Consider the following 16,423-nt stretch of genomic DNA (forward strand, 5'->3'; position numbering starts at 1 on the left):
ACACTTGCGATTTTGGTTATTTACACATAGAAACAACTGAAATTGAGAATGTAATCTGTAATGTCCATAAGCCTGTGTGATGTGCGTACACGCAAAGGGGAGTCAGATTCTGTATCCCTCAGCTAGTCAACAAATGTATGTGTATAGCTGTCCGAAAGGGGGGCTCACAGTGCGATCTTTATTGACAACAGTGGTGTAAACGTGAAATACACTTTGCAACAGTAGGGGGAGCCCAAGAAAAAAAACAAAAAAAAAAACAATTCTTGCATAATGCTGCTTTAAAGGCTTCACACTCTAGTTCCTATGACTCACATCTTAACGACTAAATTATGCAGAAATGGAAAAATTGGTGGAATTTCCCTAATGTATGTGTTATATTTGTTAATGATGTAAGCAGGCCAGGTAAGACACGCCCCTCCATTATATTACTGACAAACATGGCAATTAACTGGCCTCTTGTATTAGATATGAAAGTGATGGCTTACCCCTATCTGTGCTGAAGTGCTGAAGGGGGTGTGATTTTGATTTGGAGTTTGCTTTCAGTTCTCCAGGCTGCATTAATCCCACTGCCCCTCTACAGCAGGGCATCATGAAGCAGTGCAGAGCAGGCTGCGCGCGCATTATGTCTCTGAGTGCGAGTGCTGGGGTGTGTGGGGCTCAGCGGCTCTGACATCAGCGCGCCCCCTAGCTGCTACAGCGAGGACTACATCACTGGTTAAAGCCCGCCTGAGTTATAACACATCGCTCTCTCTCTTTCTAAATCTCTCACTCCTGCTATCTTTCTCTCCGTAGCCCTCTTTCTTTCATTCTTTCTCTCTTTCAACATTAACTCTCTCGTTTTCAACATTTATTAGCCTTCCTGTCTTTCCCAAATATTTCTTTCTAAATCTCTCTACCTGTCTTCCTCCATAGCTTTGTCTCCCTTTCTATATCTCTCACTCCTAAAATCTCTCTCTCTCTCCCCACATCACATTCCTGTTTCTTTCAAATTCTTCTCTTTCCATATCTCCCAAACCCCCCTCCTTTCTCTCTTTCCACATCACATACCTTTTCTATTTCTTTCAAATCGGTCTTTCTATACCTCTACCCCCCCCCTCTCTTTCTCTACACATCACTCACCATTCCTCCTATCCCTCAAATAATTTTTTCTATATCTCTCAGCCCTCTCTCTCTCTTTCTCTTTCTACCTCACTCTTTCTCTCTCTCTCAAATCGTTCTCTTTCTATATCTCTCAACCTTGTCTCTCTCTCTCTCTCTCTCTCCCCCTCTACCACCCTGCAGAGCACCGACCCCGCTCTCACAGCTTTAAGTCCTATCCTCTCTCTCTCTCTCTCTCTCTCTCTCTCTCTCTCTCTCTCTCTCTCTCTCTCCCACTCACTCACTCACTCTGCGTTTGCCTCTCTCTCTCTCTCTCTCTATCTCTCTCTCTCTCTCTCTCTCTCTCTCTCTCTCTCTCTCTCTCTCACTCACTCACTCTGCCTTTGCCTCTCTCTCTCTCTCTTTCTCTCTTTCTCTCTCTCTCCCTCTCTCCCTCCGTGTTGGATCAGATGAGCGGGTGCATCATGGCCGTGGCGCGCGGGCTGCGTCTCGCTTTCCCGGGAAGGTAAAGGCTCTGTGGGGAGCGCGCTGCTTTTTGTTTGAATCGCTTTTTTTGGATGGAGGTTTCTGTGGGACGAGGCGAAGCGTCGTGTGAAGTGGCCGCGCTGAGGATTTCTGGTCGAAGTTTTGCAGCGTGTGGATTTTAGCCGTGGCTTCAGCGATGAGTCTGCCATGTGTGCGCTGAGGAGAGAGCCCGGAGGAAGGAGCGCGTGCCGCATCTGCCACTGATCACCCCCCCTCCTCATTCCCGAGCGCGATGTACCTGGAATGAAGAGAAACCATGGATATTATCTGGGAACTATTTCTTATCCTGCAAGCCAATTTCATCGTGTGCTCCACAGGTAAACTTTACGCAGTGCACGCGCACACCGCTTCTGCGTTTCTGTTAAAGTCAAAAAGTTAAAATGGTCGTAAACAGAGTCCTGAAGGCGTTCGAGAGGTTCGCGCCTTCACGGTGGACTGCGGAGGAAACGCACCAACTGCTGCTGTAATCGCAGATTAGGTGGGATTTTGGGGGGATGCGTCAATCACTCCCTCGAACAGAGCAGAGGGAAATATGGGTGTCTTAAAATCACGTCACAGCCTTAAACTAAGAGAAGGGTCATTTTAACCGCTTGTCATTGGATGGTACGGTTTAAAAAACTGAGTCTACGTGACATTATTTCTTCTGTGTTGTGACATAAAGTCGTTATTAGGGTCGCCCATGTTCTGCATTAGGCGTTAGAAGTTGGCTGAAGCCTGTAATGCGCTCTGCCCGCTCGGACGCTGCAGATCCCCGCAGAAGTTGTTTCATTGATTATTTTTATGCCATTACCGCCAGAGGAGCTGAAAGCCAGGCTTCCTCAGGCTTTTCCACAAGAGCCTACTTTGTGTGAGCTCGTACCGCATCACTCTTGCGGTCAGATCCTGTCCGGTGTGCCTGACCGCTCCGCACTGAAAACAAAAGCAGCTGCGGTCACTGAAACTACTTCATGTGTGGACAGAAGTCCAAACGCGCGCCGCGAGCTCGGTAAACAGGCCCAGGGAGCGAACTGCGTTTAATGAAATGACCTGAGACTCTCGGGGCTCGAGCGTGTGGAGAGAGAAGCGGTGGTGTCGGGGGTTGGGGGGGGGCGGTGGATGTGCTGCACGCGAACATTGGCACTGTGGCTCTGTCACTCTCTCACTCTCTCACTCTCAGCACGAGCGGCACTGCTAGGACTTTTTAACGGCTGGTCAACTTCCTCTTAATGTTGTCACAGGATTCGTGAGAAACGGGCAAAGGGGAATAAAAGGGAAGGTATTTGCAGGTCTTTTTTTTTGTCGGTTTCTTTCTTTTTTTCTTTTTTTTTTTGATTGACGTCTGTTTTTGAGGGGGTTGCGTCACGCCACACGTAGGCTGCTGGCCAACCCCAAAAGGGCGAGATTTCATGGCGTCGTTAGTTTAGCACCAAACGAATGGGCGCCTTACTGTGTTCACAGACTGTCAGATTCACATTCACGCCAAAGTCAGACTCAGTGAATCACACGCGTGTAAGTACACCTGAGATCTTCTGCTTCATGTTCCATGGTTGTACACTGATGGTTTACGCCTGTTAGATTACAGAAATAGTTTTTTTCTATTCTTGCTGAGAGTTTTCTTTTCTTTACCCCTCTACAACATGTCCAGAGGGTGGGCCTGCCGTGTGCTAAAGGCCATCATTTCTTTGTTTTTATTCGTTTTTTGACTTCTGGCACCTGAGAAGGCCAAAGTCTGAGAGCAGCAGGGCAGGGAAGGCAAAAGCTGTCTAAATAAAGCATAAATCTAGGTTCTATGTTCTGTTCAGTTTGCAGGTGGATGTGTAATGAATGATTAAAAACGCAGAAGATCACTTCTTATGACTGCACACTAAACCTTTGGGGAAACTGTTAAGGAAGACAGATGTGCTGGAGACACCTGTGCTCATCCTCTCCTGAAGTCAGGGCTATTTGTGGGGTTTGTTTGCCCTTTGCTTTGCTACAGTAACAGCCTTGACACCTTCATGCATGGTTTTTGATAGATGCTGGAACATTAAGCATTTGATTGTATTCAGCCACAGGTGCAATAGTGAGGTTGGGTTTCATGGGGGGGGGGGTGGGGGGGTGTGTCTTTAAACCACTCTAGCAGACGCTTGCCATTGAGCCTTGGTCACCTTGTGCAGCTGCTGAATTGTTGCAGTTGCTTTCTAGGGAACAGCTATGTGTGTATGCATTTGAGCGCCTTTGTCAGCAATGGTTTTACCAGTTCTTTGATACTCTGGTTACTTTTACTAATGACAGATTCTGTTCAGAGTGGTTATTTGTCACAGATGTCTATTAAAAAGAGTTATGTTCATCTTTTGCTTTTTTTGTACAATTACGTGATTAAGGCAGATGTTCTACTGTTTAGAGTGTAAAGCATTGCTCTATTTGGATGTGCCAGTCAGTTTACTGACAATCATTGCATGCGCAAGGCTTTTGCAAGTGATGTGTTTAATGTGCCTGATGGTGTTGGGTCTCCTGTGTCAGGGATTGTATTCTGAAGTGAGTTACTGTATAAGGCATCCTTGTCTGGTTAGTGGGAGTATCGTTAGCAAGTGTGGTCACGCAATAATCTCTGAGGTTGTACATATGAGCTGTGTTAAGTTACTTCTCATACATTTTCAATGTACACATATAATGGCCTCCCTAAAAACCCAGCCAATCCCAATGAGGTCCTTGATGAATATAAATATATAGTAATGCTGTGTGTCGCGTGATTAAGGCACAGTAAAGACATCACATTATTCAGGTACATTCTGAATGCTGTCACACAGAAATGTCCTTCTAATGTCTTTAGGACTAGGACTGTCTTACTGTTAGCTGGTCATTTTTGGTCTCTGTCAGGTCCACATCATCTCTAAAACAACTGTTTATCATGGCATCCACAGAGATTTCTCACTCATTTCTGAACAGATTTATTTATTATCGTTTTTGGGTCAATGTAAAATTCTCAGACTATTTTCAGCTTTAAATAAAAATCGCATCCGTGTTGTTTTAATGCCAATGTTCTGCTCTTTTGTAAATAAGATATAGCGGCTGATATCTCACTAGCCGATAAATGGCAGATTTAATTATTATTATTGGTCCATTAATGGTATTACAGCCAATAATTAAAATCAATAACTAGTGTCAACTGTATACTTCTCAAATGTATTCAAATCGGTTGCGGTGGATATATTGGTAGATAAGTGTGCTTGTTGTTGCTGCTGTTAGAAGAAAACATTGTATCCTCATTTTTGATATTGTTCAGTTTTTAATATAATTTGAAAATGACTATTGTCCTTTACAATGTATGCAAACATTATGATGAATGGAATAAAAGAAATGGCCGAATTTGTTTTTTTAAATTATGTAAGAATTTTGGTGGTTGTGAGCTGGTTGCTGAAAAAGATCATAGTTGAGTTGTAAAAGAGCTGTTAGATATCATTTACAGTTTAAAATTCTAATTAAATCCAAAATTGCTTGTTGTTTGTTGTTGTAGTCAGTAATAACAAAAGGAAAGAAGCACTAACCGACCCTGGAGTTATTTTTGGTACTTCTTCATTGTGCTATGATTATTTGTTGACTTATGCCATAACATTTCCTAATAGTCCTTATTGTCTCTTCTTGCTTGTCACCATATTTATTATTACTGGGGCATTTTGCAACAATATTTATAACAATATGCAGATAAGATTAAGAATTGTAGTGACACAATGCTAGTAGGCAACAACATGAGAACTGTATACTAAATATGATATTATTATTATTATTGTTGTTTTTGTGTTTTAATATTGACATATGAAGTAAGAGATATCAATAAGTATATGTAGATGTATTTTGTTTGTGTGAATTGCTGTAAGCTGTTACCCACTGACGTTAGTCCTACTTACTTGCCAGACCAAATTCGCACCTCTGAATAAAACCACTACTTTTTATATTATTTTTTTGCATTTATTCTAATATTATTTAGGTATACAGCTTGTGCACTGAGCAAGGAATTAATGTCTGATTCAGCTCTTTTAGATTGAAATTCAAAAATTCATCCTTAATCCTCTAGATTTTAATACATATGAACTCATTGCACTTTATGTATGGATTATAGTGTGAAATTGTTTTAAAATGCAACACAACTACAAGTGTTGGTTATTAGTATTTGTATTGGCCATAAAAAGATGTTAATTATTGAGCATCTTTATTAGGCGCTTTCCACCCAATGGCTGCTTGGAAAGGCTCCAGCTCCTCTCGCAACCCAAAAGGATAAGCGGCTTAGAGTGTGTGTGTGTGTGTGTGTGTGTTATTAGGCCAGAAATTCCACAGCTGACTCCCTAATGTTCATAGTTAATTCACTCACATTTATGCAGTCAGTGTATTTTTGAAAATACTGATCACATTGAGTGAGATTATAGTGAGATTTCATGATGCATTGAATTGTTTCCTAAGGAACAACAATCAAATTAAATTGTTGTGAGAAGAGCAATTTACACACCTATAAGTGCAGTTTATATTGGCTTATATAACACCTAGTACAGCTAAAACTGACTAAATGGAGTTTAAGACACACTAAAGCCTGTCCAATTGATTGTGTGCATCAAGCATAAAAGAAGCAGGCGGATAATTCTATCTAGTTATATCTCGGTAATTAACTGATTTGCGAATAGAAAATAATCCCTACTTTTCATCAGTAACTAGAAGCAGTAACTGTAGCAGTGATTGCTCAACAGTGCTGCTCAGAAAACAGAGTTTAAGAAGCCAGACAACTTGCTGTGACTGCAGAGGTTATGGATTGGACCTCAAATAATGACTACTGGCACTGTGTCCTTGGCAACGTGAAATCTTCTGCAGGCCTTACTGGATCAGATTACCTTTTCTGATTATTTTGGACTGTGCTTTCAACTAAATGTTATGTAGTTAATGGTTTTGATCAGGCATTTTCAGCCCACCTCTTCAAAAGCCACCCTGCAGAGTTTAGTCGTTGCCTTCTTGACAGCTACACATCCTTTCAGACCCATGGTGCTGGGTTGTCTTCTAGTAGTGGAAGGATGGATAAAAACATGCATGGATTTTTCAGATCTAAAGCAACAGTTGAGCTTAATTTTCACTTATCCATCAAAGATGAAAGCTTTACATCTTTTAATATTTATATATTTATTCATTTATGTATTTTGGTGAAGTTGCATGCTGATGTAGTTCATTTAAAATAGACGAGAAGAGAAGCCCTAGTGTCATGCCTTCATTCAACTGGATGATGGTTATTTTATTCATAAGTTGATCCGTTGTAATCATGGTCTGGCATTTTAAGACAATTGAAAAGAAAATTGAACAGTTAATCCAGTCCATCCATTGCTCCTAGAGAACTTTATTAATTACAACTGAATACAGCGTCCAGCTCCCCTAAAGAGCAGCTCTTGTTCACTGGAGAGACATTTACACTGGCATTAAGAAGAGTTTTTATGCGTTTGCTTCCAAGCAAATACAATTGCAGCACAATTTTGCAGATGCAAATGTTTAAACACAGAAGGGCAAATTACTTTTTTTTTGTAGATTTTTCCAAGTGAATAATGAACCACGTCCTCCACAGGGAACAAACATAAATATGTCATCTTTCTGCAAATGTTTGTGCACAATTTCTATGCATTTGCTGAGCTTTACATATTTGAAAAGTATGTATATCTGCACAGGCCAAATATTATGTTTTATTTATTGCCAACATGTTCCGGTCAGCAAATAAACAGTAATTGTGCATTAAAATGTACAGAAGTGTGTCTGTGAAGAGGACATCTTACTTTATTTTACTTAGAAAACCAACAAAATGTGTCATTTGATTAAACCTTTCCATAAGACTGTGCGTTTACATATACCATGAAGTTTGTGTTCTTTTGTATTTTTAAGTAGCTTTAGGTGGTTTTAGTGAATCTTCCCTCTTATATTATACCTGTGTGGAGGCATATGAATATTCTCATGATTTTGCAGGTTCCTGGTGTGTTTTAGTGCCATGTAAAAGCAAAGGTAGTTTAACTTGCTGTAAAGTAAAATATATGAGCTGCTTTTCTCAGAAAGCCCTAAAGCAAAACTGCAAAACCATTAAACGGGAGTATGAAGTAATGGCTTTATATTTCACACTCGCTATGTATCAAATTATGTCTTTTACCTGGCTTTAATCCTGAATTTCTTAGAGTGAACATTTCATTACATTTAGGTTTTAGTGCCTGTTGATTAGAGAAGGTATTAAACTCACTACAGCAAATTACTAGTAGCTGTCTACTGGTGTTGTTAGCACTGTGCATGTTCTTAACTGGGACTGGGAACAGTTTTAATCAAGTTGCAGTTGTATACAGCTGTGCATAAGCTGTTGCTGGTAGTAGTGGTGGCTAACAGTATTAGATGTCTTACGCTGTGTCCACAGTCATTTGTATAAACTCTGCCATGTGCTGCGTGTCACATGCTCAGAGTAGCACAACGCCATGACATGCTGGCACTGCCTCTCAGGCTCCCTGTAGCTTGTAGCAGCCGCTGCTGCGCGATTCCTCTGACCACGCTTACCTCACTGAAGCCTGACAGCCATTGAAACTCCATCTGGGAATCTGTGCAACTCCAGCTCACGTGACATTCAGAGGCTGTTTGAAATGCCTAAGCAGAGTGTGGATGCGCTACACTAGAGGGTGAGACGTTAAGCTCGTAACCAAGCACTGATAGCTGCAGTATAGAGGCATTCACTGCAGCTGGACCAGACTGACCACTCGTGCTCATGCACACACAATCTCAGCCTACTAATCTGATAATCCCTTGCAGATGTGTGTGTATGTGTGTGTGTGAGTGAGTGAGAGATGGAGAGATAGGGAGGACCAAGAGAAAAAGAAACGAAATGCATGATGCTGTAACCATGTTGATGGTTGGTTCCGCCACTCAAACACAATTACATAATAGGGTTGACACTGTTATATATTATAATATAATGCTGTTTTAGGCTACTTATTATTTTGAAAGTTCATCAAGTAATCAAAGTTTTAAAAAGCTCAAACAGTAAAAATAGACTTAAAAAGACAAAGCATACAAAGATTTTCAAATTCTAAAATATTGGAAAGAAATTAAAATGTATACAGTACACTGCTAAAAAGAAGGTTCTTCAATGGTTTTTTAGTAAAGGGAAAAGTTTGAGTTCTAAATAGAATCATTTATTGCTTAAATGGTCCTTTGCATGGTGGAATGCCCCCCCCCCCCGCCCCGATTGATGGAGATGTGATGTACATGGTTCTATATACCTTTTTGAAAATGGTTTATATAGCACTGAAAAGGTTCTATTGAAAATAGAAAAATCCATTTTGGTTCTAAATAGAACTATTTTCAGAAAGTCTCTAGTTCAGATAGTTCTCATGGTTCTAAATAGATGGGACTCCTAGCAACCCTGCAAGACCTAGTACACCACAAAGAAGGGAAAACTAAGCTTCACTGTTGCTTTAAATCTGGAAAAATCCACAGGTTTTTCTCTCCGTACTTCCACTGTGAGAAGAAAACTCAACAAAAAAAGTTCTGAAGAAAGCATTATTAAAAGAAGGAAATAGACAAAAACATAAGATCATTTAAATCTAAAAAGTCTGCTGGTGTTATTAGAACAATAGACTGACCACCTCAGAGTCCAGACCTCAACATCACCGAATGCATTTTGGGTTACTTAGATTGTGAGATGCTAAGACTGAACTTTGGAGGTGGAAAAATATTTCTGCAGATTTCTTTGAAGAACTGAAAGCACATCTCTGAAAACAATAGAAGCTGTAATAAAAGAAATGCTAATCACTGTAAAAGTCGATCGTATCATTCAATTGAGGCGCCTGTGTAGTTTTCTGTTAAATATGGGAATTCTGCTTTCCACACATGTATAAATTAAGGTTCCTAAATGGATCTTGGCTTATATGTAATGTTCTGGAAATGTCTTTAACTGGAACATTTACATTATGTGGAGAAGAAAATCACATTCACATCATCTTTATGGTAGTATTCTTTTGAAAGCTGTTTAAAGTACAGAACCAGGTGATTCTTCTATAGCATCACTCCATAGAACCCTTTTTGACACTTTTTTAAAGATTGTTAGTGGGTCTGTGTATATCAGGCTCTGTTTCTTACTGTAAAAAAGATGAGGACGAGATGTCATACATTATCACGCAAACTTTCAACTCGTTTCTGCTTACCAAAAAGTACATTTTAAGTGTACAATTTTTAATGGGGTTATCATTGAGGGGCTGCAGTCTGACTGTGTCCCACTATGTGGCTATGATATCTTTTCGACAGGAAGGTTATTATATTTATGAGCTTTTATAGTAGTACAAATTCCATTTTCCCCTAGCAGTTACTCAATCAAGTAGCTGCAAAAAATTAGAAATGCTGCAGTATTATTCTTACTGAACTAATGTAAACTTGTATGATGTTGACAGGGCCATTTCTTACAAAGAAGTAATAGGAATGCTGTAGACATTAGGCTGTTTTGCTAATAAAGGATCATTTGATCTGCTTTTCAAAAGTGACTGTGCACAGTTTACTTGCCACTTTAATCCAGCTAATCTATAGGAGTGTTCTACAGTAAGGCACTTTAGCCAAAGCCTGATACTAGGTTTTGAAAATGCAGTGATGCTTTTCATCTAATTCTTATGAATACTGCTTATTGAATGCGTGAGATTGAGCTGCATATTGAAAGTAGTTTTATGCAAAATACATTGGAAAAGTTGAATTCAAGTGTGGTCACTTCAATTATGTGTGTGGATGTTATGAAAGTCTGACTGTATCCCATTGACATTCTTGAGGACATCATGGTTAATATTCTGAGCTTTAATATTAGGTTAATATTAGGTTAAATATAGGTTAAGACTTTGTGACAGCGCAAACTTCATTTTTCCCAAGCAATCCTTAAATAAGTAGTAGAAAAAATGTTAGAAATGCTGTAGTTATTTACTACATAATAAGCAGTACAAACTTTTATAATATTAAGGGCCATTTGTTACCAAAATGAATATGCTATTTTACAAATGACGAATACATTATGGGCAGGGGGTGATGTTTAATGAAGTACATTAGTTAAGTGTTTTATTCTTTTTTTTTTTAACAGTAGAATAACTCGTATCACATATCTAGCCTCCCACTTTGCAGCTCAGTCCTGTTATAAAAAATAATCTTGCTTAGATCACGTCCCTACTGACAGATCTAAAAGGTGATCATATCAAGCTAAAAGGTTAGCTTTAGGGCTATCTAACTAGAAACGGTGTGTGATAGACGATGTGCTCTCGGCATACTGTCTTTCTTGGAGTGGTTCAGGATGCTTTGACTTGATTGAAAGAGTCCTGGGTGGATGAGACCTGAAACATCACCCTGGTGCAGCTGCATCCATAATATGGTGACACAAACAGGGCCGGGTGAGAGATAATTATCTCATAAGTCAGTAAGCACAGCTGTTGGCAAGGTCAAGTTTCATTTATGGGCGGCATTTGCGCCGCTTTCCCTTTTCCCACTGCATGGATGAGCCACAGCATTGCTTCACTGCTGTAATGAATACTAATGGCCAACTCTGACAATTAGTTTACTGCACAGTTTTGTTTCTTGTGAAACTATAGTAAAGCACAGTTTGAAATGCCCTAAAGGGTGGGCGTTCTTAAAATATGTACTTGGTTAAATGCATGTTTATTTCCAAAGTAGTCCGTACTCTGAGAGGTCATTGTTATTGGCAAAACCTAAAACACATGAGTAATGCTGTTCCCTCTAAGTTGAGTGGTCAACTAATCGGTCATAGTGTTTCTGGTCAGATCCGATGAGTCAATGAATTGCATTTATTTCTTTACTTATTTGTTAATTTATTTGTGTGTTTTTTAATTTACTTAGAATTTGAGTTATTACTAGCTATTACTGCAAATATGTTTTGGACCATGTACACCTAGTGAGTCTGTAGATACACTATATTGGCAATAGTATTTATTCACCCATCTAAATATTTGAATTCAGGTGTTCCAATCACTTCCATGGCCACAGCTGTATAAAACCAAGCACCTAGGCATTCCAGCGTGGTACTGTGATAGGATGCCACCTGTGCAACGAGTCCAGTCGGGAAATTCCTCGCTAATAAATATTCCACAGTCAAGTGTCAGTGGTATTATAACAAAGTGGAAGTGATCGGGAACAACAGCAGCTCAGCCACGAAGTGGTAGGCCATGTAAAATGACAGAGCGGGGTCAGGGGATGCTGATGTGTGCAGAGGTCGGCAACTTTCTGCAGTCAATCACTACAGAGCTCCAAACTTCATGTGGCCTTCAGATTAGCTCAAGAACAACGTAGAGAGCTTCATGGAATGGGTTTCAATGGCATAGCAGCTGCATCCAAGCCTTATATCACCAAGCACAATGCAAAGCGTCTCCATCTGGCAATCCGATGGATGAGTCTGGGTTTAGCTGTTGCCAGGAGAACGGTACTTGTCTGACTGCATTGTGCCAAGTGTAAAGTTTGGTGGAGGGAGGATTATGGTGTGGGGTTGTTTTTCAGGAGTTGGGCTCGGCCCCTTAGTTCCAGTGAAAGGAACTCTTAATGCTTCAGCAGAGATGTTGGACAATTTCATGCTCCCAACTTTGGGGGAATGGCCGCTTCCTGTTCCACCATGACTGCACACCAGTGCACAAAGGAAAGTCCATAAAGACATGGATGAGTGAGTTTGGTGTGGAAGAACTTGACTGGTCTCAACCCGATAGAACACCTTTGGGATGAATTAGAGCAGAGACTGTGAGACAGGCCTTCTTCGTCCAACATCAGTGTCTGACCTCACAAATGTGCTTCTGGAAGAATGGTCAAAAATTCCCATAAACACACTCCTAACCCTTGTGGAAAGCCTTCCCAGAAGAGCTGAAGCTGTTGTAGCTGCACAGTTTGGGCTGACCTCATATTAAAACCTATGGATTAAGAATGGGATCTCACTCAAGTTCATATGCGTGTGAAGGCAGACAAGTGAATTCTTTTGGCAATATATTGTATATTTAAGCATTGTTTTATTTTACAAAATATCTTGTTTATGTCAGTCACTCAGGCAGTGCTCTGGGTCCTGATGAGTAGAACAGATACAGCACTGAAAGAAAAGCCATCCATGTGGTCACACTTTGAAATTTGTAAGAAGTCTACTTGAAACTTGCAAACACCATTTGAATACAAGAGAGAAATGTAATGTTATGATACTTCTGTATTTTCACAATAAATATCAAGGTGTGTGTATCTGTGTTTGTGTGTGTATCTATGTATGTATGTATCTATCTATCATATATATATATATATATATATATATATATATATATATATATATATATATATATATATATATATAGACACATATGTCTCTTTTCTTTGTTTTGCATCCATCTGTAAGGAAAACTTGAGTTGAGCTCCGTCTAATGTGTGGAATTTTTTTCTAGTCTTATAAAATACCTACCATCATAGCATTTATCATAATACTAAAACTGAAAATAAATAAAAACTAAACTTAAACTTACTTTTTAGAAAATAAAAGCAAAACCTGACTAAAACTAAACTGAAATAAAAAACCACAAAGAAAAACTAAATAAAAAAAGAAAGTAATGGCAGTTTCAATTCATAATAACAACATGATATCGGGCTGCTTCTCTCCAAATGATACTGGAACATTACATGTCATAGAACATAAAACCTAATTGATATAACAGAACATATTAGAGGAGAATTTAAACTCACTGGCCAAGAAGCTTAATCTAGGGAGAAGATGGACGCTGGTTATTCACAGATTTTATCCATAGTACACTGAGAAAACAATATTGTAATGTTGTATGACATAGTTATCATGATAAAGATGAATACTGTGATATTGCTCACCCTAGTCCTAGTATGGGAGATGTTCTTCTGTTAAATTATAGCTGGCCATGCTTAAAAAGTGCAATAAAAACATCATCCTCAATAACATGTATGGTGAAAAGCAAGCTTCCATTTAAGATTCTATTTAAGATCCATTCAGGTTTTAAGTAAGGGGATGATTTGTCATAGCTTTAAGTTGCAAATCTGGCCTTTTTCTCAGGGCAGCCCTATCTATTTATTTATTTATTTATTTATTAATTATTAGTACTATTGCTGTTCATACCTACAGTGTATATTTCTCCACCACAGCATATTTTGGTAGTTGGTAGTTGTGGAATGCTTGTTCCATGATTTCTACTAATTCTTCACTAAAGGCAATGTAGAATAAGTAGGGAGTCTTTACATAGGGTGTGTTGATCTGAGAATGTGTGTTAATTAGTTTTTGATCTATTGACCTTCACTCTGCAGCCATTCAATAGGTTTGTTACCTCTGTGCTGTGAACCACTCTCATTTATTCATTTGATTACATGCCCCTGAATAATGCACGGGTAAGCCAGCTGCCAGGAAGTCGCTCCATTTATAAAACATTGAGGTGGTGACAAACAGAGCATTCGATAATTGTAATCATCTTATTATCAGTCACTTTAATTATCTTATTAAGCTGGTTAATTCTTCCATTATTTCATTTTAGCCTTTTTTTTATTTGGATGCAAGTCTTTTCAGGCTTTTAAATCCAGCCATGATCATGGAAACTGATTGGATTTAATGCTAGGAGTGTGGGGTCATTGTTTATTTGTGATTCACTCTTTGATTAGTTGTGTGACTGAGTGAATTTGATGCAGCTGTCAGCATCACATCTTGAATGCAGATTTTTGCTGATGCCTTAGCTTATTTTACTGACTTTATGCTAACTGTTTGTTGTCCAGTTATTCGCCTGAGGCAGGTAAAATTACCAGCGTTATATCTACCCAGGGTGCCCTTATGCCCCCTGAGCTTTCACTTTATGGATTTGAGGTGCTTGGTTTTGCTGATGTTGCTGATGTAAGTTGTGTGGGGTCGCAGCCAAGCTGTGTAGGGAAATGGAAGAGGATGTAGTTGGCCTGCTTAAATTGATATTAGAATGAAATATGTGATGTTTTATTTCCATGCGTTTCTCCATATTGGTCTCAGTTGTGCAAATTCTTTGCATGATAAGGGCAGTGTGAAGATATACACTCCATTTTATCAGGTCCACTTTCTGTACCTGTGCACTTTTTAGTTTTAGTATTTATAATCAAGATAATAATCAAGGTGAAGTGGATGGTTTTGGTGAGCCTGTTTATAAACAACTCTGTGTCACTGCTGGACTGTGAACAGTCCACCAACCAAAAGTATCCAGCTAGCAGCACCTTGAGGGTCCTGACAATTGATGAACACAGAAAGGCGGTGGAAACAAATTATGCAGAGAAACAGATTAACCACAGTCTGTAACTGTAGAACTGCAAAGTGCACCTTTATGGTAAGTGGAGCTGATAAAATGGACAGTGAGTGATTAAGGAAAGCTTAACTAATAAAAGTGTGTGTGTGTGTGTGTGTGTGTGTGTGTGTGTGTGTGTGTACAGGACAGCACCTATAGCATAACACCTTTTCTGCCTTTTTATGCACATACACATGCACACTGTCTCTGATGTTTCCTGAAAATATCTATCACAACCTCCCTCAAAACCTTAAAAGTGAATGTGCTGATATTGTTAAACAAGAAATGTATTATCTTGACACAGTGAGGCTGGCTGTCTCAAAAATGATCAATTGATACCACACGTTTCTATCTCGTCTCGATGTCAGCCCTACTAATGATTGTGACTTTAAACCGCAGGTATCAAGGCTTTGTTTTCCCCAGAGTGAGAGATGGCTTGATGTCTTTGTCTTGTCCCAGAGCTTCTCTAAAGCTCCCCTGCATTATTAGCCCCAAACCCCTCAGGAGAACACGGCTGATGAATTGTTATTGCCTTTCGCACCATGGGTTCTGCTTGGAGATGCTTCCTGACAGAATACCTGAGAGATAGAGAAGACAAATATCATTCTCTTTAATAAAAAATGTTTTTACTTGTAATACAGGCAGGAAGGTTGTTCATCATTGTCTGTCTGGTGCTTGTGAAATCAATGCTATTTCAATTGCAGGTTTTACCCTGTGCTGTGGTTTTAGTTTGCTTCAGGCTTACATAAATGGAAAGAAAGGACATGGCTGATGAGTTTTCCAAAAGCCTTTTGCTTACACGGTGTGTATTGGAAAAGCTACACAATTTAATAGAAAGGCCAATTTGGATAGAAGTGCAGCCTCACACTATAAAGTCTATTTTTGAATTTTATTGAATGCTGATATATTGAAGGAGAAAAAAAAATATTACTTTGAATTTGATTGATATACATATGTACATCTACATGAATAAGCTGCTACATCGACACAATTATTGCCAAGTTTAGGAACAAATACAACAACTGTTATATACACTCACTGAGCCCTTTACTAGGAACACTATGCTAATACTGGGTATTTCCATTCTTTACTCTCAAAACAGCTTTCATTTTTCATGGCATTGACTCCACAAAATGTTGAAAACATTCCTTTGAGATCTTTGAGTTTCCGGTCCATGCAATTCCTACAGATTTTTCAGGAGAACTTTCATGCTATGAATCTCCCGTTCTATCACATCCCAAAGGCGTTCTACTGGATTCACATCTGCTGAGAGGGAGGCCACTGAGGAACATTACACTCATTGTCCTGTTTGTGAAACCAGTTTGTGATGACTTTTGTTTTGCAATCAACGGATCCAAAGCATACCAAGAAAGCATTTTCCACACCATTACATCTCCTCCATCATCAGGTGTTGAGTGCATGGATTCGTGGTGTTGGCACCAAGTTCTTGGCTGACAGAAGTGGGACTTGACGTGGTCTTCTGCTGTTGTAGCCCATCCGCCTCATGTTTCAACATGTTGTGCATT

The 16,423-nt window shown here is 39.5% G+C and overlaps 1 protein-coding gene across 1 annotated transcript in view; it reads left to right on the top strand.

Annotated features, from left to right (window-relative positions):
• The first annotated feature begins 1,466 nt into the window (after nucleotides 1–1,466).
• Nucleotides 1,467–16,423, top strand: part of ca10a (carbonic anhydrase Xa) — a 200,052-nt gene continuing 185,095 nt past the window's right edge. The window contains exon 1 of the mRNA XM_017700933.2: nucleotides 1,467–1,940. Within this exon, the coding sequence (XP_017556422.1) occupies nucleotides 1,880–1,940 (61 nt within the window). The 5' untranslated portion in view covers nucleotides 1,467–1,879. The remainder of the gene's footprint in view (nucleotides 1,941–16,423) is intronic.

This window comes from Pygocentrus nattereri, chromosome 13 (assembly GCF_015220715.1).
Source record: "Pygocentrus nattereri isolate fPygNat1 chromosome 13, fPygNat1.pri, whole genome shotgun sequence".
Taxonomy (NCBI): domain Eukaryota; kingdom Metazoa; phylum Chordata; class Actinopteri; order Characiformes; family Serrasalmidae; genus Pygocentrus; species Pygocentrus nattereri.